Source organism: Gorilla gorilla, chromosome 9, assembly GCF_029281585.2.
Source record: "Gorilla gorilla gorilla isolate KB3781 chromosome 9, NHGRI_mGorGor1-v2.1_pri, whole genome shotgun sequence".
NCBI lineage: Eukaryota > Metazoa > Chordata > Mammalia > Primates > Hominidae > Gorilla > Gorilla gorilla.
Genome location: NC_073233.2, coordinates 37,497,456 through 37,515,000, shown reverse-complemented (window position 1 = coordinate 37,515,000; position 17,545 = coordinate 37,497,456). Strand labels below are relative to the sequence as shown.

General features: G+C 37.9%; 1 protein-coding gene across 3 annotated transcripts in view; it reads left to right on the top strand.

Moving 5' to 3' along the window:
* Positions 1-17,545, top strand: part of DCDC1 (doublecortin domain containing 1) — a 401,001-nt gene that overhangs the window by 198,742 nt on the left and 184,714 nt on the right. The window contains exon 10 of one of the 3 annotated variants that reach the window (XM_055356899.2): positions 3,659-4,187. The exons of 1 other annotated variant lie outside the window; for it this stretch is intronic. In XM_055356899.2, coding sequence (XP_055212874.1) covers positions 3,659-3,679 — 21 coding nt within the window. In that variant the 3' untranslated portion in view covers positions 3,680-4,187. Of the gene's footprint in view, positions 1-3,658; positions 4,188-17,545 lie in introns of those variants that run through there. One more of the 3 variants, XM_055356900.2, reaches the window with a different exon arrangement.

Here is a 17,545-nt window from a genome sequence, read left to right as displayed (position 1 = left end):
ATTCGTTTGTCAAGTTGCCTGTATTTCCTATTAATAGAGAAGAGGAAATTCCTTTCTGACTTTGCAAATGATGATTTTCTTTCTTGAAGCATGAGATTTGATTGCCCTGGCAATCTTGGCTCACACTTACTGCCTGCATCGTGAATAACAGTTCCTTTCTCAGTTGTAGTGTTTGACTCTATGACCTCCCACAGAAATGAATTCCAAATACAGACCATGCATTAGAAAATGGAGATGGGATTTCTTTGATACTAGATAGTAGTAGTATTGAGCTAGGAACATCCTGCTCTGATTTCTCTATAAATGCAAATCTGTCTGGGTTAGAGTGTAGATATCCAAATAGTTGCGGGAAGCATTTGCCCTGTGGAATTGTACTTAAAAATCACAGAGTGGATACCAGTGTACCTTTTTGTCCCTACATGGATTCGAGGAAATAGAGAATATTTTGCCAATAAACCTAGCTGGAGGAAAGCAGCTATTTTGGTAATCTGTCAATTCAGACTTTTGTTTCTGGAATGTGTGATGTTTTCTGTGGAACCAGGACAAAAGTTGCTCTTTGCTTTATTAATTATTTGGCAATAAAAATATTTGCACAGTGCTTTGTAGTTTATAATGAGATTTTTCTGGTCTAATTAAAGTTATCTCATTTCATTTTCTTAATAGTCCTCAAAGCACGTATTATTTTTATTATTTTTATTGGTATTTTTTTGTTTTTTTTTTTGTATTTTTTTGGTATACATCCAATTTATATTATTGGTATGTGTTTTATTGGTATATTTTTATTTTTATTAATATACATCCCTATCAATTATGAGAATGATATTGGGGGGAATATATAAAATGCTCAGGAAAGCAACTGTTTTGAATATTTTTAGACACTTTGGAGGGGCTTATTTAGATATAAGCAGAACACTCACTACAAGTCAAACTTATCAATTTTTCTGTGTCTCCTAAGAAATGTTACCACAGTTTGAAAAAATTGACATTGCTAATCTTGTTGCAGTTGGTGTGCATATCTGAATATGAAAAAAGACAATTCAAAACATTTATAATGAAACATTTCAGTGTTTCATGTTCTTTCTTCTCCAATTTGTCTGAATTTGAAAGGCTATACTTCACTGTTTCAAGAAAGATTAAAAATGGGTATTTTCAGTCAAATGTATAGAAGCAGAGAGTAGAGTGATGGTTGCCAGTGGCTGGTGGTGGAAATGAGGAATGAGGAGATTTTGGATAAATAATACAATATTTCAGTTAAGAGGATTAAGTTCATGAAATCTATTGTACAACATGGTGACCATAGTCAAAAACAATGTATTGGCTTGGCCAGGCGCGGTGGCTCACGCCTGTAATCCCAGCACTTTGGGAGGCCGAGGCGGGCAGATCACAAGGTCAGGAGATTGAGACCATCCTGGCTAACATGGTGAAACCCCGTCTCTACTAAAAAAAAAAAAAAAATGCAAAAAATTAGCCGGGCATGATGGCGGGTGCCTGTAGTCCCAGCTACTTAGGAGGTTGAGGCAGGAGAATGACATGAACCTGGGAGGCAGAGCTTGCAGTGAGCTGAGATTGCGCCACTGCACTCCAGCCTGGGTGACAGAGCGAGACTCCGTCTCAAAAACAAAAAAATACAATACAATAAAATAAAAACAATGTTTTGTATATTTGAAAATTGCTAAGAGAGTAGATTTTAGGTGTTCTTATTGCAAAAAATAATAAATATATGAGATAATGCATGGGTTAATGAGCTTGATTTAGCCATTCTGCAATATGTACATATTTCAGAACATCATATTGCACACCAAAAATATATACAAATTTTATTTGTCGATTAAATAAAAACAAGTGTTTTTCTTATTAACATGTTATAGCTACTTTTTTATTGTAGTAAAATACCATAATATAAACTTTACCATTTTAAATCATTTTTAATTGATCAGTTCTGTGGCATAAGAATATTCACATTGTTCTACCACCATCATTGCCATGCATTTCTAGACATTTTTCATCTTTCCAAACTGAAACGCTGTACATTAAGTTCTAAGCCTCCATTTGCCCCTGCCCTCATTCTGCTTCCTGTTTTTTATGAATTTGATTACTCTAGATAACTCATAAATCGAATCACACAATATTTGTCCTTTTGTGCTTGGCTTATTTCACTTGGCATAATGTCTTCAAGGTTTACCCATCTTTAGCGTATATCAGAATTTTCTTCCCTTAGGCCTGAATAATATTCCATTGCACACACACACACACACACATATATATATGTATATTCATTTATCCATATATATGTATGTATATATATGTGTGTATATATGTGTGTGTGTGTATATATATATATATAAATATATATATTTTTTTTTTTTTGAGAAAGGGTCTTGCTCTTGCTCTGTAACCTTGAACTCCTGGGCTCAAGTGATCCTCCCACTTCAGCCTCGAGAGTAGCTAGGACTACAGGTGTGTGCTACCATGCCTAGCTCATTTTTTAATTTTTTTTTTATGTTTTGTGGAGAGGGAATCTTGCTTTGTTGCCCAGTCTGGTCTCAAACTCCTGGCTTTAAGCGATCCTCCCAGCTTGGCCTCCCAAAGTGCCAGGATTAGAGATGTGAGCCACCCACCTGGCCGGTTACAACACTTTTAACTGAATAATTTTATTCTTTAAAATACTATTGAAAAATCTAAGTGGGTAAACTTATTTTTATAAGATGGTTGGAAATATGGATATCATTATTTCTATATTTTTATCATCTACTTTCATTCCTTTGATATTCTTGAAGTATTTTATTTGCAAACATTATTGTTTTAACTTGAAAGTCTTAATATTTATTGAGCATCTATGTGCAGTATGAAATATGTCTCATAAAATCTGGAACATCTGGCAACACATTGGTTCACTTTTTCACACAGGATTTTGTGCAGCTGAGTGGCAGTTATCATCTTTAAACAGAATTTGCATTCTTCAGTGGAACACAGATTTTATATTTTCTGCCTTTCTTATTTATACATGCCCAGACTGACACAGACCTGTCCCTGGGCTATGCTTGACATGTGTCTAGTCCAAATTAAGACATGTTGCAAATGTAAAATTCACACTGGACTTCAAAGATTTAGTATGAAAAAAGATGGCAAGATAGCCTATTAATACTTTTTGTATTAATTATATGTATAAATAATTACATTTTTGGTAAAGAAAATACATTACTAAAATAAATTTTACCTGTTTCTTTTTACTGCAGCTACTAGATAATTTAAAATTACATGTGTGCCTCACATTAAATTATTGTTCAGTACTGATCTCAGTGTTTATAGTCCAATTCAGGGGTTGCTAAGCCTGGGGGCCAGATCTGACTGGCCGCGTGTTTTGATATGATCAGAAAGTTAGAATGGTTTTCACAGATGAATATTTGTGATTGATTCGATGATAGGAAACATTAGCTTTGAACTCTAATTAAGTGAAATGTTATTCTCCTAAAAGGAATTACATTCTTCTCATTAGTAGATCTGTATTTCAAAATATTGTACTCAATTATATTTTGAATTTTGTAAAACACATCATGAAATTCTTTTCCCTCTTGTTATTTAAGTTCATATATTTTATCCTTGTTTTTGCCTCTGGTGTGCAAAGCCTAAAAAGTATTTACTATCTGTTTCTTTACAGAAACAGTTTTCCAACTGCTGATCCAAATGGGCTGGGCAAGGCAAGTTTGAGAAGGAGCTAAGCATACTGGAAATGTTTTAGATTCCAGTCATCAAGAGTTCTAATCTTATTAACTGGTCCGACCTCTGAGTCTTAGTTTTTCTCATCTGCAAAATGACAATAATGATTTTTTTAGGGTTATATTGAAGATGAAGATACTGTATGAGATATATTGTGGACGAGGTGCCTCTAATGTCTCCTCTGCCTAGAATGCTCTTCCCTTGTCCACCTTGACGTGGTCACCTCTTGCCCACTTTTAGCTTCATAACTTGCTGGCTCATGGGTGCATTTACTGGTGTGGCCTCCAGCCTAGGGTAGTTTTCCTCCAAATTCCACACTTCTTTTTATGCTTGTCATACTTACTCCTACTTGTCCTATGTCTGCCTTCTTTCTAAGATGTTAAGCTCCATGAGGGAAATGTCTGGCTTGTTAACCACTGTTTCCTAACCTTGACACATAATGAGTATTCAATAAATATTTTTTGAATGATGTTGATGATGCAAAATTCTGTACATGTGACACAAAAAGAATTCAAAGGAAGGAGATTATTTTTTCTGTGGAGATTTCAAAGTTTGTGTCTTGAGAAATGGGTCATGTTTTGGGACAAATAGCTCAAACATACTTGACTCTTCCCCCCTACGGTACTTTCTTAAAGATAAGTGAGACAGTGCCAGCACTAGCACAGTGCCTGGCACATAGTAAGTCCTCAAGAAATTATCTCTCCTCTAATGATGGATGATGATGATGAATTCAAACATTGAACATGAAAATATCAAAAGACCTAGGTTCTAGATAAAGTTGAGAGGTCAAACTTTTTGGAAAGCAAAATGGAATCCATTTCAGACTAAGTAAATTAGTCCTCTTTAGTATCCAAATTCAAACCATTGTGAACAACAAAAGTTTTAGCTTTTTTGAAAAATGAACAGGATTAGAAATGCGGGACAGTAAAAATTTAGAATCCAAATTGGATTCTGAAAGTCAGAACTAAGTAAAAATAAATCTTCTGAGGTTATATATTAGTTACAAGTTTATACAATAAATGTCCCTTTGCCTAAAAATGCTTCTGGTCAGAGTGGTAACTGGCAGAACACAAGGCTGAACACCTGGGAAGAAGAACCACATAGTAGGGCATAGTAATGCATCCACATTAGCCTTTCACAGCAGGAATGGACACTTGGGCTCCAGAGAGGACTGAGCCAGTAATGAAATCCAGTGCCAGGGTTCCCTTTTACAGCCTTTTCTAACCTTATATATTGTAAAAGGCCAGCTTTGCATGATGAAGATGGCTTCAGACAATGGACTCTTTATCCTCCTTTATTTATATTTATATATTGCACCAGACTTCAGGGCTTTCCAGAATTCCTTTTAATAATTCTATTTATCCCAGCCATAATTTTCACTACAGCTCTGTTCGGGTTAACTGGTATTTGTTAAAATATCTATTCTGTGCTAGACATGAGAGATGTAGAGATGAATACATACTAAGAGCCTACTTTAGAGGAGCTCAGTCTGGTAGAAGGGATCAACATGTAAGAGACACCACTTACCACTGTGATAAGTGCTGTGATAGCACCCTGCATAATTAATATAGGAGCACAGTAGAGGGTATCAAAGATGGGCTCCTGGGCCTAGGACTGAGAAGTCAGAGCAGGCTTCCTGGAGGGAAACCAGAGCAGAGTCTGAGTGTATGTGTGAGTGTTAGTTGAGGGAGAGCATTTGTATTAGTCTGTTCTCATACTGCTATAAAGAACTACCTGACACTGGGTAATTTATGAAGAAAAGAGGTTTAATTGACTCACAGTTCCATAGGCTGTAGAAGAAGCATGGCCAGGGAGGCCTCAGGAAACTTACCATCATGGAGGAAGGTGAAGGGGAAGCAGGCACCTTCTTCACATGCCGGAGCAGGAAAGAGAGAGTGAGGGGAAGTGCCACACACTGTTTAACAACCAGATCTTGTGAGAACTCACTAGCTATCGTGAGAATAGCAAGGGAGAAATCTGCCCCCATGATCTAATCGCCTCCCACCAGGTCCCTCCCCCAACACTGGTGATTACAATTCAACATGGGATTTGGGTGTGGACACAGAGCCAAACCATATTATTATAGGCAGAGCAACAGTTTGAACAGTGGCACAGGTGTGAGAGTGTGTGTGTGTGTGTGTGTGTGTGTGTGTGTGTGTGTGCATGACACTGTGTGAATGATACAGCATAGAATTATGGTAATCTGCATGTGTGTGTGTGTGTGTGTGTGTGTGTGTGTGTGTGTGTGTGTCTGTGTGTGTGTGTGTGTTTTAAGACTGAGTCTGGCTCTATCGCCCAGGCTGGAGTGCAGTGGCACAATCTCAGCACACTGCAACCTCTGCATCCTGGGTTCAGGTGATTCTTGTGCCTCAGCCTTCCTAGTAGCTGGGATTACAGGCGCCCACCACTGTGCCAGGCTGATTTTTGTATTTTTAGGAGAGATGGGGTTTCACCATGTTGGCCAGGCTGGTCTGGAACTCCTGACCTCAAGTGATCCGCCCGCCTGGGCCACCCAAAATACTGGGATTACATGCGTGAGCCACCGCGACTGGCCAGTAATCTACTTTTTATCCTTATATTCTCCACAACCCACAACAGAATTTATGGTTATAACAAGTAATTACAGTGGGAATTCCCAGAGTGGGGAAGGAGCTTGATAATGCGATGGGGGTTTGAAGAGTAGATTTTGAGAGTCTCTCATAATTTCAGGATATAGGGGCATTGATGACATGAGATAGTTGTATAACATGAGAATAACTATGACATAGCGTAAGGGCAAGCCAGAGTTGTAAGGAAGGGGATGGGAGAAGAGGCAGATGAGGAGGGAGAAGCCAGATAGTAATGCCATGATAAAGAGCTTGGGTTTTTAACCTGTAGGCAGTAGGGAGTCACTGAGGGGTTTGGAGTGGACAGTGACATTGTCAGATTTTTGTCTTACATTAGAGCTCAAAAACCAGCTAAATCCAAAATATAGGTATATGTATGGTTTAGCCTGCTCAAGGTTTAAAATTTTTTTGACTCAGTATTGAGAATATATCCAAACTTTAGAGTCTGTATTCCCTTATGGCAACAATATGTAGAGATAGATGGCAGCTGGGCCACTGGATGGAGAAAGAAACCATCTTTCTCTCAGTTCCCACACATTAAAGCCCATGGAAAGATTCCTGAGTGTTCCAGTTTTGCTCATTCCTGAACTAATTATGCCGTTCTGTGGTTAGTCAGGACTGAGCCAATTAGCCCGCCCCATTGTGGCATGGTTTGCCATGATTGTTGTCTCTCGACTAGGACCAAATGAAATGGGAAGACTCAGTAACCTCTTGGATGGCCACAGGTGCAGAGTGGAGGTGTAGGCACACCACAAGACAGTAGAAAGTAGAAAGACAGTACATAATTTCAACAAATGTGTGAGCTGATGTGCTCGAGCTGTGAATACACTGTTTTGGTGACACAAAGGAGATGACAGACTGCCTCAGGAAAGGCGATCCAAAGAGATTAGAGGACCTTAGTAAGCAGAGAAATAGTAGAAGAGAATTTTCCCAAAACGCTCCTAGAATTTACTTGTTATCTCTGCCTAATTATTTCACTCTCAGCAACTCCTGATTTAAACAGTAGATCACATGGTTACCCTGTATAGAGCAACACTGTGGTGGAGCCTTTTAGCTTTCCATTAGAATCACTCTTTTCTTTTTTTGAAATACAACTATACTCTATCTCCCAGCCTGATTTACAGTTGGAAATGGCCATGTGACTAAGCTCTCTCCAATGGAATGGAGGCAAAAATGATGTGTCCCCAATAGCGACAGAGTTAAGGATTACGAAAATAAAAAGACAGTGTGCTTCTATCCCTATTCCAAACTTCTTGTGTCGCAAGTCTAATTTGCACTGTGATGAGGAGACAGCTTTCAATTAGACATGAAATGAAAAAATTGAACCAGGTTGAATGAAAATTATTCTTATTTTATTTTATTTTTAATTGACAAATAATTATATTTATGAGGTACGATGTGATGTTATGAGACACACACATCATGGAATGATTACATCAAGTGAATTAACATGTCCATTACCACATAATTATCACTGTTTTGTGGTGAGAACATTTAAAATTTTTAAATATATACAACATATTATTAACTACGGTCACCAGGCTGTGCAATAGATCACTAAAACTTATACCTTCTAATGGAAACTTTGTACCTTTTGACCTTTGTACCTTTCGATAACTATAGGTGACTAGATAGTTATAGGTCTGCTTAAGATGTTTTTAAGGAACATTTGAATGCATTGCTATGCAAAATAAGCAAGCTGTCAACTAATATGGCGATGTGATACCATTTCTGTAAACATAACATTCACGTACTTTACATGGACCTGTATTTCTATACATGTGCCTAGGAAAATGTCTAAAATATTAAATACAAAACTGTTAACAGCACCTCTGAGTATTCATTAATTGTTGTATTGTATTAGAATAGATTAATGGATATTTTCAGTATGAAAAAATAATGACATTGGGTGCTGTTTTTGATAATCCTAGAGATGAAGTAGAGGTTAGGTAAGTTTCACTAATAATTGCAGACAGCCAGGGGATCTTTATCCAGTTTCTTTTTTGTATAATCTTCCAAAATGAATTCTCCTAGATTAAAGGCTCCAAATGTAATTTGTTTTCTCATTAGGTCATAAAAAATCATAATAGAATTCTGATTTTTGACTCTAAGCTTTCATAATTTTATGCTTCGATTTGAATTTAAAAATTGCCAGTTTGTTACTATCTAGCTATTTTTTCATTTTATCATATTTTCTGGTGTATCCAAGACAAAATTAAAAATCATAAGCGGCTGAAGTTAGACATGCCTGGATTTGAATCCTAGTTTTTCAATTTTCTTTGCCTTGTGTTCATGAGCATGCTACTTAACTTCAAGCATCATTTACACAAATGTGCTGAAGTTATTTTGAGAGCTGAATGATACAGTGTATCTGCCGTGCCCAGAACAGTGTGACAGAGTAGGCAGTGAGTATCCCACCCTTTTCTCTTCCTCATCTTTGTTCTCATTTCCGCTCACTTTTAAGAAGCAGGAAATATAGTTTAATGCAATTCTTAAATAAGAATTTATTAATCTTCCATTGCCCGACACAATTTACACTACATTCTTTTTTTGATTCCCACAGTAGTTTAGTAGCCTGTTGGCAATTTTAAAAGCAAAGGTGATAATAGTTTATCTCCTTTTGTCTATTTTTATGAATTTTAGGGTTTTTTTGAATTATATTTGATCTTTTAAAAATTGAGAAGATATAAGGGAAAAAGCAATTATGTTGGAGAAAGTGTGGACATAGATGATAAAAAATAAGTACAGTAGTAAGTTAGATATATTGGTGGGTGACAAGGAAAGGAGTATTAAAAAGAGGCTTTCTTATTACAAAATTAATGCATCTCTTTCTCTTTATACAGATAGAAAGATATATAGATAGATAGATATTGTAGAAAATTTAGTTGAGTAAAGCTGATATAAATTTAAAAAAAAGAGGGTTATACTACTCATCATGGCCTCACCATTCTGAGTAGCTATTCTCAATATTTTGGCATATGCCCTTTTTATATATACTGATCCATATTTAAAATTTTATTTACTTTTTGAGACTTAATTTTTCATTTAATGTAATGATATTGTTTCCCATTGTTAAATATTTCATGGCATTATTTTAAATAGATGATGATATTCTACCCTACTGGTTTATTTTACTAATCCCCTTATTTTTGAACATTTACATAGCATGCAATCCTTTTACTGTTGCAAGCAATGTTTTGTCATCCTCTTAGTCAATCTTTGGGTGCATATCCATAGTTATTTCCTGTTGACAAATTTTTAGAAGTGGAATTTCTGGCAAATTAAGACCACAATGAGAGATGCCACATTACTTCTGGAAGAATGGCCATAATTAAAAAGTCAACAAACGATAGCTGTTAGTGTAGATGTGGTGAAAAGGCAACACTTGCAAATTGCTGGTGGGAATGTAAATTAGTACACCCACCGTGGAAAACAGTATGGAGATTCCTTAAAGAACTAAAAGTAGAACACCCATTTGATCCAGCAATCCTTCTGTGTCCGGAATTTATTCCTTCGGGTGGGTTCTTGGTCTTGCTGACTTCAAGAATGAAGCTGCGGACCCTTGCAGCGAGTGTTACGGCTCTTAAAGATGGTGTGTCCAGAGTTTGTTCCTTGAGATGTTCAGAGGTGTCTGGAGTTTCTTCCTTCCTGTGGGTTCGTGGTCTTGCTGACTTCTGGAGTGAAGCCGCAGACCTTCGCAGTGAGTGATACAGCTCTTAAAGGTGGCGCATCTGGAGTTGTTTGTTCCTCCTGGTAGGTTCGTTGTCTCGGTGACTTCAGGAATAAAGCCGCAGACCCTCGTGGTGAGTGTTATGGCTTATAAAGTTAGTGCAGACCCAAAGAGTGAGCAGCAGCAAGATTAATTGTGAAGAGCAAAAGAACAAAGCTTCCACAGCGTGGAAGCGGACCCAAGCAGGTTGCTGCTGCTGGCTGGGGTGGCCAGCTTTTATTCCCTTATTTGGCCCCACCCGCATCCTGCTGATTGGTCCATTTTACAGAGTGCTGATTGGTCCATTTTACAGAGTGCTGATTGATCCATTTTACAGAGTGCTGATTGGTGCATTTACAATCCTTTAGCTAGACACAGAGCACTGATTGGTGCATTTACTATCCTCTAGCTAGACAGAAAAGTTCTCCAAGTGCCCTCTTGACCCAGGAAGTCCAGCTGGCTTCACCTCTCACTACTACTGGGTACTTATCCAAAGGAAAAGAAGTCATTGTAAGAAAAAGACACATGCACATATGCATGTTTATAACAGCACAATTTGCAGGTGCCCATCAACCAATGAGTGGATTAAGAAAACGTGGTATATATACACCATAAAATACTACTCAGCCATAAAAAGGAATAAAATAATGTCTTTTGCAGCAGCTTGGACGGAGCTGGAGGCCATTATTCTAAGTGAGGTGACTCAGTAATGGAAAACCAGATATCATATGTTCTCATTTATAAGTGGGAGCTAAGCTTTGAGGATGGGAAGGCATAAGAGTAATATAATGGACTTTGGGGACTTGGGGGGAAGTTGGGAGGGGGTGAGGGATAAAATACTACATATTGGGCACAGTGTATACTGCTTGGGTGACAGGTGCACCAAAATCTCAGAAATCACCACTAAAGAACTTATCCATGTAACCGAAAACCATCTGTACCTTGAAAACTATTGAAATAAAAAAGAAGTGGAATTTCTGGATCAAAGAGACTGTGAACTTTTTTTTTTTTGAGACGGAGTCTTGCTCTGTATAATAGAAAACTTCATAATATTTGATAATCAGCAAACCAAAGCATAACAACCATTTTAAAAGAGTATTATTTTAAAAGGGTTATAATTTGTCTAAAAGGACAAAAAAGGGAATTCTCCAAAACTTACTTAGCACTTAAAGAAACTTATTTATTTATTTATTTATTTTATTTTTTGAGACAGGGTGTTTCTTGCTCTGTTGTCCAGGCTAGAGTGCAGTGGTACAGTCTTGGCTCACTGCAACCTCTACCTCCAGGCTCAAGCGATTATCCCATGCCTGGTTAGTTTTTTGTATTTTTGGTAGAGATGGGGTTTTGCCATGTTGCCCAGGCTGGTCTCGAACTCCTGAGCTCACGTGATCTGCCCACTTCGGCCTCCCAGACTGTTGGGATTACAAGTGTGAGCCACGGCGCCCGGCCTTAAATGGCTAAGATCTTTTTCCTTTCCTGTTTTTTTTTTTTTTTTTTTGTAATAATAAATTCTAGCTCTTACGCATTCTGTGGAGAAAATGGTTCTAAATTAGTCCTGACTCAGTAGCCAGATTATAAACTTTTTGCTTAGATATTCTGCCATGATCAGGAATGCCATGTGCCCTAACCTGAACTCAGCTTGCCCTCTCAAACTGCCTCTCTACTGCATTTCTTCCACTACCACTCTGAGTTTTGGAGGAACTGTGCTCTGCGAGCTAAGGGTTGGGCCCCTGACCCTAGCCAGGCCAATCAGCCTCTCTCTTAAGAGATAGTCATGAAGGGAGCCACTTAGAGGCATAAAGAATTAGAGAATATCTGTACCATTAGCAGCACTGTAAAGAGACTGTCCCTTAGATCGAGATGTCTGGAGTGATTCCCACTCTCTACAGACTCCTTCTTTGGCCTTCCCTTGAATTCCATGGGCTACCACCTGCCATCCTATTAAATTCTGGTTTTGCCTAAGTTAGCCTGGATCAGCTCCTATTGATTGCAACCCATCAGCCCTAATAGATATGTCACATATGTCCTCACAGTAAATGTCCCATGAATTTAGAAGATCTGAGCGAGTATCTATTCCTTGGAACCTAAGGTATCCAACTCAAATATCTTAATCATGTCACAAGTTTAAAGAAGTCCTTCATATATTATAATGGTTAATATAACCAGGGTAATGATTTTTAAATTATCAGTGTGCTTTTCTTTCAGGCCTTTGCAAGTACAAAGCTGCCAAAACTAGGCCCCAGGCATCCCTAGAACTTGTCACAATAATATTGTTGCTGAGTGTTCAATGGAATTGTCCAACAAGACAATATCCTTGCAAAAAAGGCTGTTACCTTGAGAGAAAATTTGCCTCTCAAGAAAAACCTTTACTCCTCCCAATTAGCATATACACAGTTAAACTTAGAAGGCCACAAATTTCCCCCTTTAAAGTTAAGAGTAGGACTCTGTCTGTTGTTGAACCTTTGCTGGAGTGAGGAATAAGAAAGAAACAACACACAAATAAAATAAAATTTCAGCCCCTTCTGTCCTAGAGGAAATACAGGAAGAAGTCTAAGAAAAGGGAGAATAAAACTCAAACAGCCAGATGAGTGAGTCCTAAATGCTCCTTCTGCAGGGTGTAGCTTAGGGAGGAAGACAAGCACCAGGTAAATGAAAACAAGCGCTTAGGCAGAAGGGACTTCTGCCCCACTCCCCTTAAAATTGAGACGCAGGAAGAAGCTATGCTGTAGCAACCTAGGATACAGCCACCTCGACACGATGGCATATCAAAGACAGGCGGAAGGAGGCCTGAGATTTTCTGAACCACGCTTGGTTTTCATGTGTCCTAGGTCGTGGAAGTAACTGAGAGTTAAGCTGGGATGTTTGTCACAGGATATTGGCATAGTCAAGGAAAGATGGCTCTATAGTGATGATAGTGTCACAGACCAGTTAAGCCAAGGTCAAGTGGGTGTTTCAGCCGGACGTTAGAAGGAGTTTCTAATAACACAGGAAGTCAAGTTTAGGTTGGATCATCTAGGAAGCACCACCATAAAAAATGCCTGAGCCAAAAGAATGGGCCACAAGTTCACACACTGCAGGCCAGTGGGGCATCCAGCAGCCAAGTGAACGTGGGCCATCCTTCCATCGACCAGCAGCTGCTGTGTCAATGTGTACATTCCAAAGGGCAGCACAACATCAGAGGCCCCTTCCCCCAACACCTTGAGGATATGAAGGCCACACAACCCCTTCTTCCATGTTGCACCTTAAGTAAACCAACGGGGAAAAGGAGAGGCTTTCTGAGAGAAATCATGACCTAAAATAACTATTTAAATGACTAGGGCTGGGCATGGTGGCTCACACCTATATTCCCAGCCCTTTGGGAGGCCAAGGTGGGCAGATCACCTGAGGTCAGGAGTTCAAGACCAGCCTGGCCAACATGGTGAAACCCCATCTCTACTAAAAATACAAAAAAAAAAAAAAAAATTAGCCAGGCATGGTGGTTCAAGCAGATAATCCTAGCTACTTGGGAGGCTGAGGTCAAAGAATCCTTGAACCTGGGAGGCGGAGGTTGCAGTGAGCCGATATTGTGCCACTGCACTCTAGTCTGGGCAACAGAGCGAGACTCCTTCTCAAAAAAAAAAAAAAAAGACTGGATTAAACTAAGCTTTAAACTGATTTAGACATTCAGTTATTTTGCCCCCACTATCCAGTGGGTGAGAGCTCAGGAAGAAAGTAATATTAGCATCTAACTCAGTCATTTAGTTATTTTGCCACAAATTATATACATGCATGTGATGTAATGTATTGATAGACTAAGCCAAGGAACAAAGACAAAACGGGATTTATAAGACAAAGGAGAGGAATAAATGCAGCCACACTGCACATATTTAGGGTAATAAGCTGGCACTTACCAAATTGAGAAGGACAATCAAGTGTATCAAATAAAACATCGTAAGTTGTTTATGAATTCTCCAAAACATCTTGAGAGTTCAGCTGAGAATCACGTCTGCCCGGCTGTCTCTGTATTCTTTCTGCTCACGCTGCCACTTCAGTGAGGCCAGTCCTGCATACTTTTCCTCATTCAAATTTCTCATTACTCTACCCAAAGAGAAGAACCACATTTTCTCTGTGCATTTCTCACCTACTAAAGTAATTATCTGAATCAAAGAACTTGAGAACTGCATTCAGAATTCTGGGATCCTGAAAAAATAAGCCAGATAGGCCACCACCCTTATAGAGCAGAGTGTGAATGTCGCTTAAGCTGGGCATGACGTACCTTTCGGCTCCAATAAGGCTACTTCCGGTCATTACCTAGTAAAGATCTCTTCAGACTGGTTTCCTCAACGCACTCGTTCCTATCTTCGAGTATTTCTCCTGCCTCTCTGCCCATCTGGTATGGACTCCATCATCCAGACAAACCCCATCAATCCTTTGTGGCCCAACATTGGTCCAACCTCATCCATGAAGCTCTATCTGGCTCCGTCCTCTCACCATATGCATACAGATATGTACTTCATTACTTTTCTAAAATCCAAAAAAATCTGAATTTCCACAATACATCGAGCATCAAGGGCTCAGATAGGGATTGCGGCCCAAATTTCAAATCAACTAGGAAAGAGTGAATTATGAAATAGGTACTATTAACTATCACTTTAGAAGAACATGTTGGAGGCATTTTTTTACTTCACACACTTTTGGTAACTTAAATATTTAAATATAATAATAAAAGTTATAGAAGATAATATAGTTGGAGTCATAAAGTCTAAAAGGAAATGGGTCTTTCTAAGTCTAATATGGATAGAATTAATGAAATGAATGTCTGAAACTATACCTCAAAAAGGAACTTTAATAGCATCAAAAGCAACAATATACTGAGAAAATATTTGCAATGTGACAATAAGTTAATATGCTTAATATGTGAAGTGCACTTTCAGACAGATTTTTAAAATCATTCATAAAAAGATAAAAACCTAAGAAAGTAAGAGCAAAGAAAGTAAACATACAACATAAAAGAACAAATACATATAGCAAAAGAAAATACATACAAAAAAGTTCAAGATTACTACTAATAGAATAATTCAAACTAAAACAATGAGATGATGTGTTTTAACTTACCAAACGGTCAAAAAATTTGATGGATGATAAAGATTAGTGGATTTAAGGACTAGTGAATACAGGGAAACTGGTGTTTTTATTTATAGCTAGTGAAAACATAAATGCTACAACTATGTAGAGGAAAATCTGTCAAAGAATATCCAACCTTAAACATTTGCACAGTCTTTGGCTGGGGACGGTGGTTCATGCCTGCAATCCCAGCCCTTTGGGAAGCCGAGGCTGGTGGATCACCTGCTCAGGAGTTTGATGCCTGAGCAACATGGTGAAACCCCGTCTCTACAAAAAATTAAAAAAAAAAATATTACCCAGGCGTGGTGGCACGCGCCTGTAGTCCCAGCTACTAGGGAGGCTGAGGCAGGAGAATCACTTTAACCTGGGAGGCGGAGGTTGCAGTGAGCCAAGATTTTACCACTGCACTCTAGCCTGGACAACAGAGCAAGAAAGACCCTGTCTCAAAAAATAAAATAAAATTAAAAAATAAGTAAGTTTCTTTAAGTGCTAAGTAAGTTTTGGAGAATTCCCTTTTTTGTCCTTTTAGACAAATTATAACCCTTTTAAAATAATACTCTTTTAAAATGGTTGTGTTTTGGTTTGCTGATTATCAAATATTATGATGGTTTCTTTTATACCTTCTCTCTTAAACTGCCCTCAAGAAGCTACAGGCTGTGATCAAAGTAGCGTCATTCAAAGAATTAGCAAGGATAGGAGAGGAATCCCTGGCTTTGGAAGCTTGGGCTGCATTAACCATCACTATTGCTCAATGTCTTAGGGCTAATTTATGGCAAAGCCAGAATTCACAGCCAGTTATAAATGAAAGGTTTCTATCTCTTCCCCAAGATGAGAAGTGGCACTCTTGAATTTCTTTATAGAGGGACTTAAGTGAGATTACATTACTAAAAGTAGGGGCTAGGTCAGGACTTAGTTAAGGCATCTCTATAAGTATGCTACTGAGTTAAGCATGTATAGCTTGAGGGAATGTAATTGAGCCAATGCAGAGCTGAGAACTGAGTCTTCAGTTTTGCCTGCATTGTAAGACTGGGCTCTTGGCACATATGCTCCACTTATGTTTAAGTTCAGAAATAGATTAAGTATGGATTCACAGTAACCATCTAGCCCTTTGCTTCCCAGTATGAATCATTCCTTCTACTACTTTAGCTGATTGGATCATCCATGCCCTTTCTCTCTGCTTCTTGCTCAAGGTTCAGCTTGTCTTCTCCCCTCCCTTTCCCAAAGCTATGTCCAGCCACTTCACTCATTTTACTTAGAACTAGTTTCATGTAATTAATTATTAATTAAAAATAATAAACACATTACTTATTAATAATGACCCATATTACCACTTCTCATCTTTTTCTAGCCAGATACTACCTATTATTTATGCTTCTCCATCTCCAGCCACTCCATCTCTAAATGATATTTCTGTCCTTCTTACTTATAGATTGTATTGTTTATGTGTCCATTTGGCCATTATGATGTGCCTTGTGTCATATATTGTTTCTCACTTCCTATTGTTTTTTAATTGTCTCCTTAACCATATTGCACTTTACTGTTAACCTATTTGTATCTGGAAAAATGTCTAGTATAGTTTGTTGCCTGTGGAAACATGTCATATTATTTAATGCTGTGATTTTCTAAATTATGAGGGAAAGTGCGATCAATTTGGTTCAGCTCAGGTTCCCAATACCCTCCTTGCCCACAACTACAATTTTAATCAAGAGCTAAGCTTTTGTAAAAATTTTAGAGGCTAAAAGACAAAAAAAAAGACCATTTATTAAACTTGCCCAGCTTAATTATAAACCTGGAAACCCGGTCTTGTGCTTCTTCATAGTCCCTAGTCTGATTCCGAATTAATAGTAGGTATTTAACAATTATTAAGATCAAATACATAAGATTATAATATCTTATTAATTTTAGGAATTTAAAAAACATTTAAATTAATTTTAAGTCAAAGATAGTTGGAATATATCCTTAATTTATCACAAATGTTGAGCACATAAAGTCATTCTTTAAAGAAATTCTATTATCCTAAAATATACCTTCTCTATGAACTTATATGTGTAATAGAGATAAATAAAAGAAGCATATGTGTATACACACACACACACACATACACACACACACATCCTTTGAAAACTCCATTTGATAGTCCCAAGAATCAACCTTACTGTTTATGGCAGGAACATATAGCATTTATTTGATATGTTGACCTTTCCACCAGTTTGATTTTATACATTCGAACTTTTCAAACCAATGCCTGGATTTTGGATTTATTTTTGTGGACAGGTAGGCAACCAAAACTATCAGTCCTATCCAATTTGAAAGGGTACAGACTCATTTATTGTTTAATTCTTTTACCAAATATTTTTTGTGTGGCCACTCTTAATTCCAGTAATGAATTTCCAGATACAAATTAACTAGG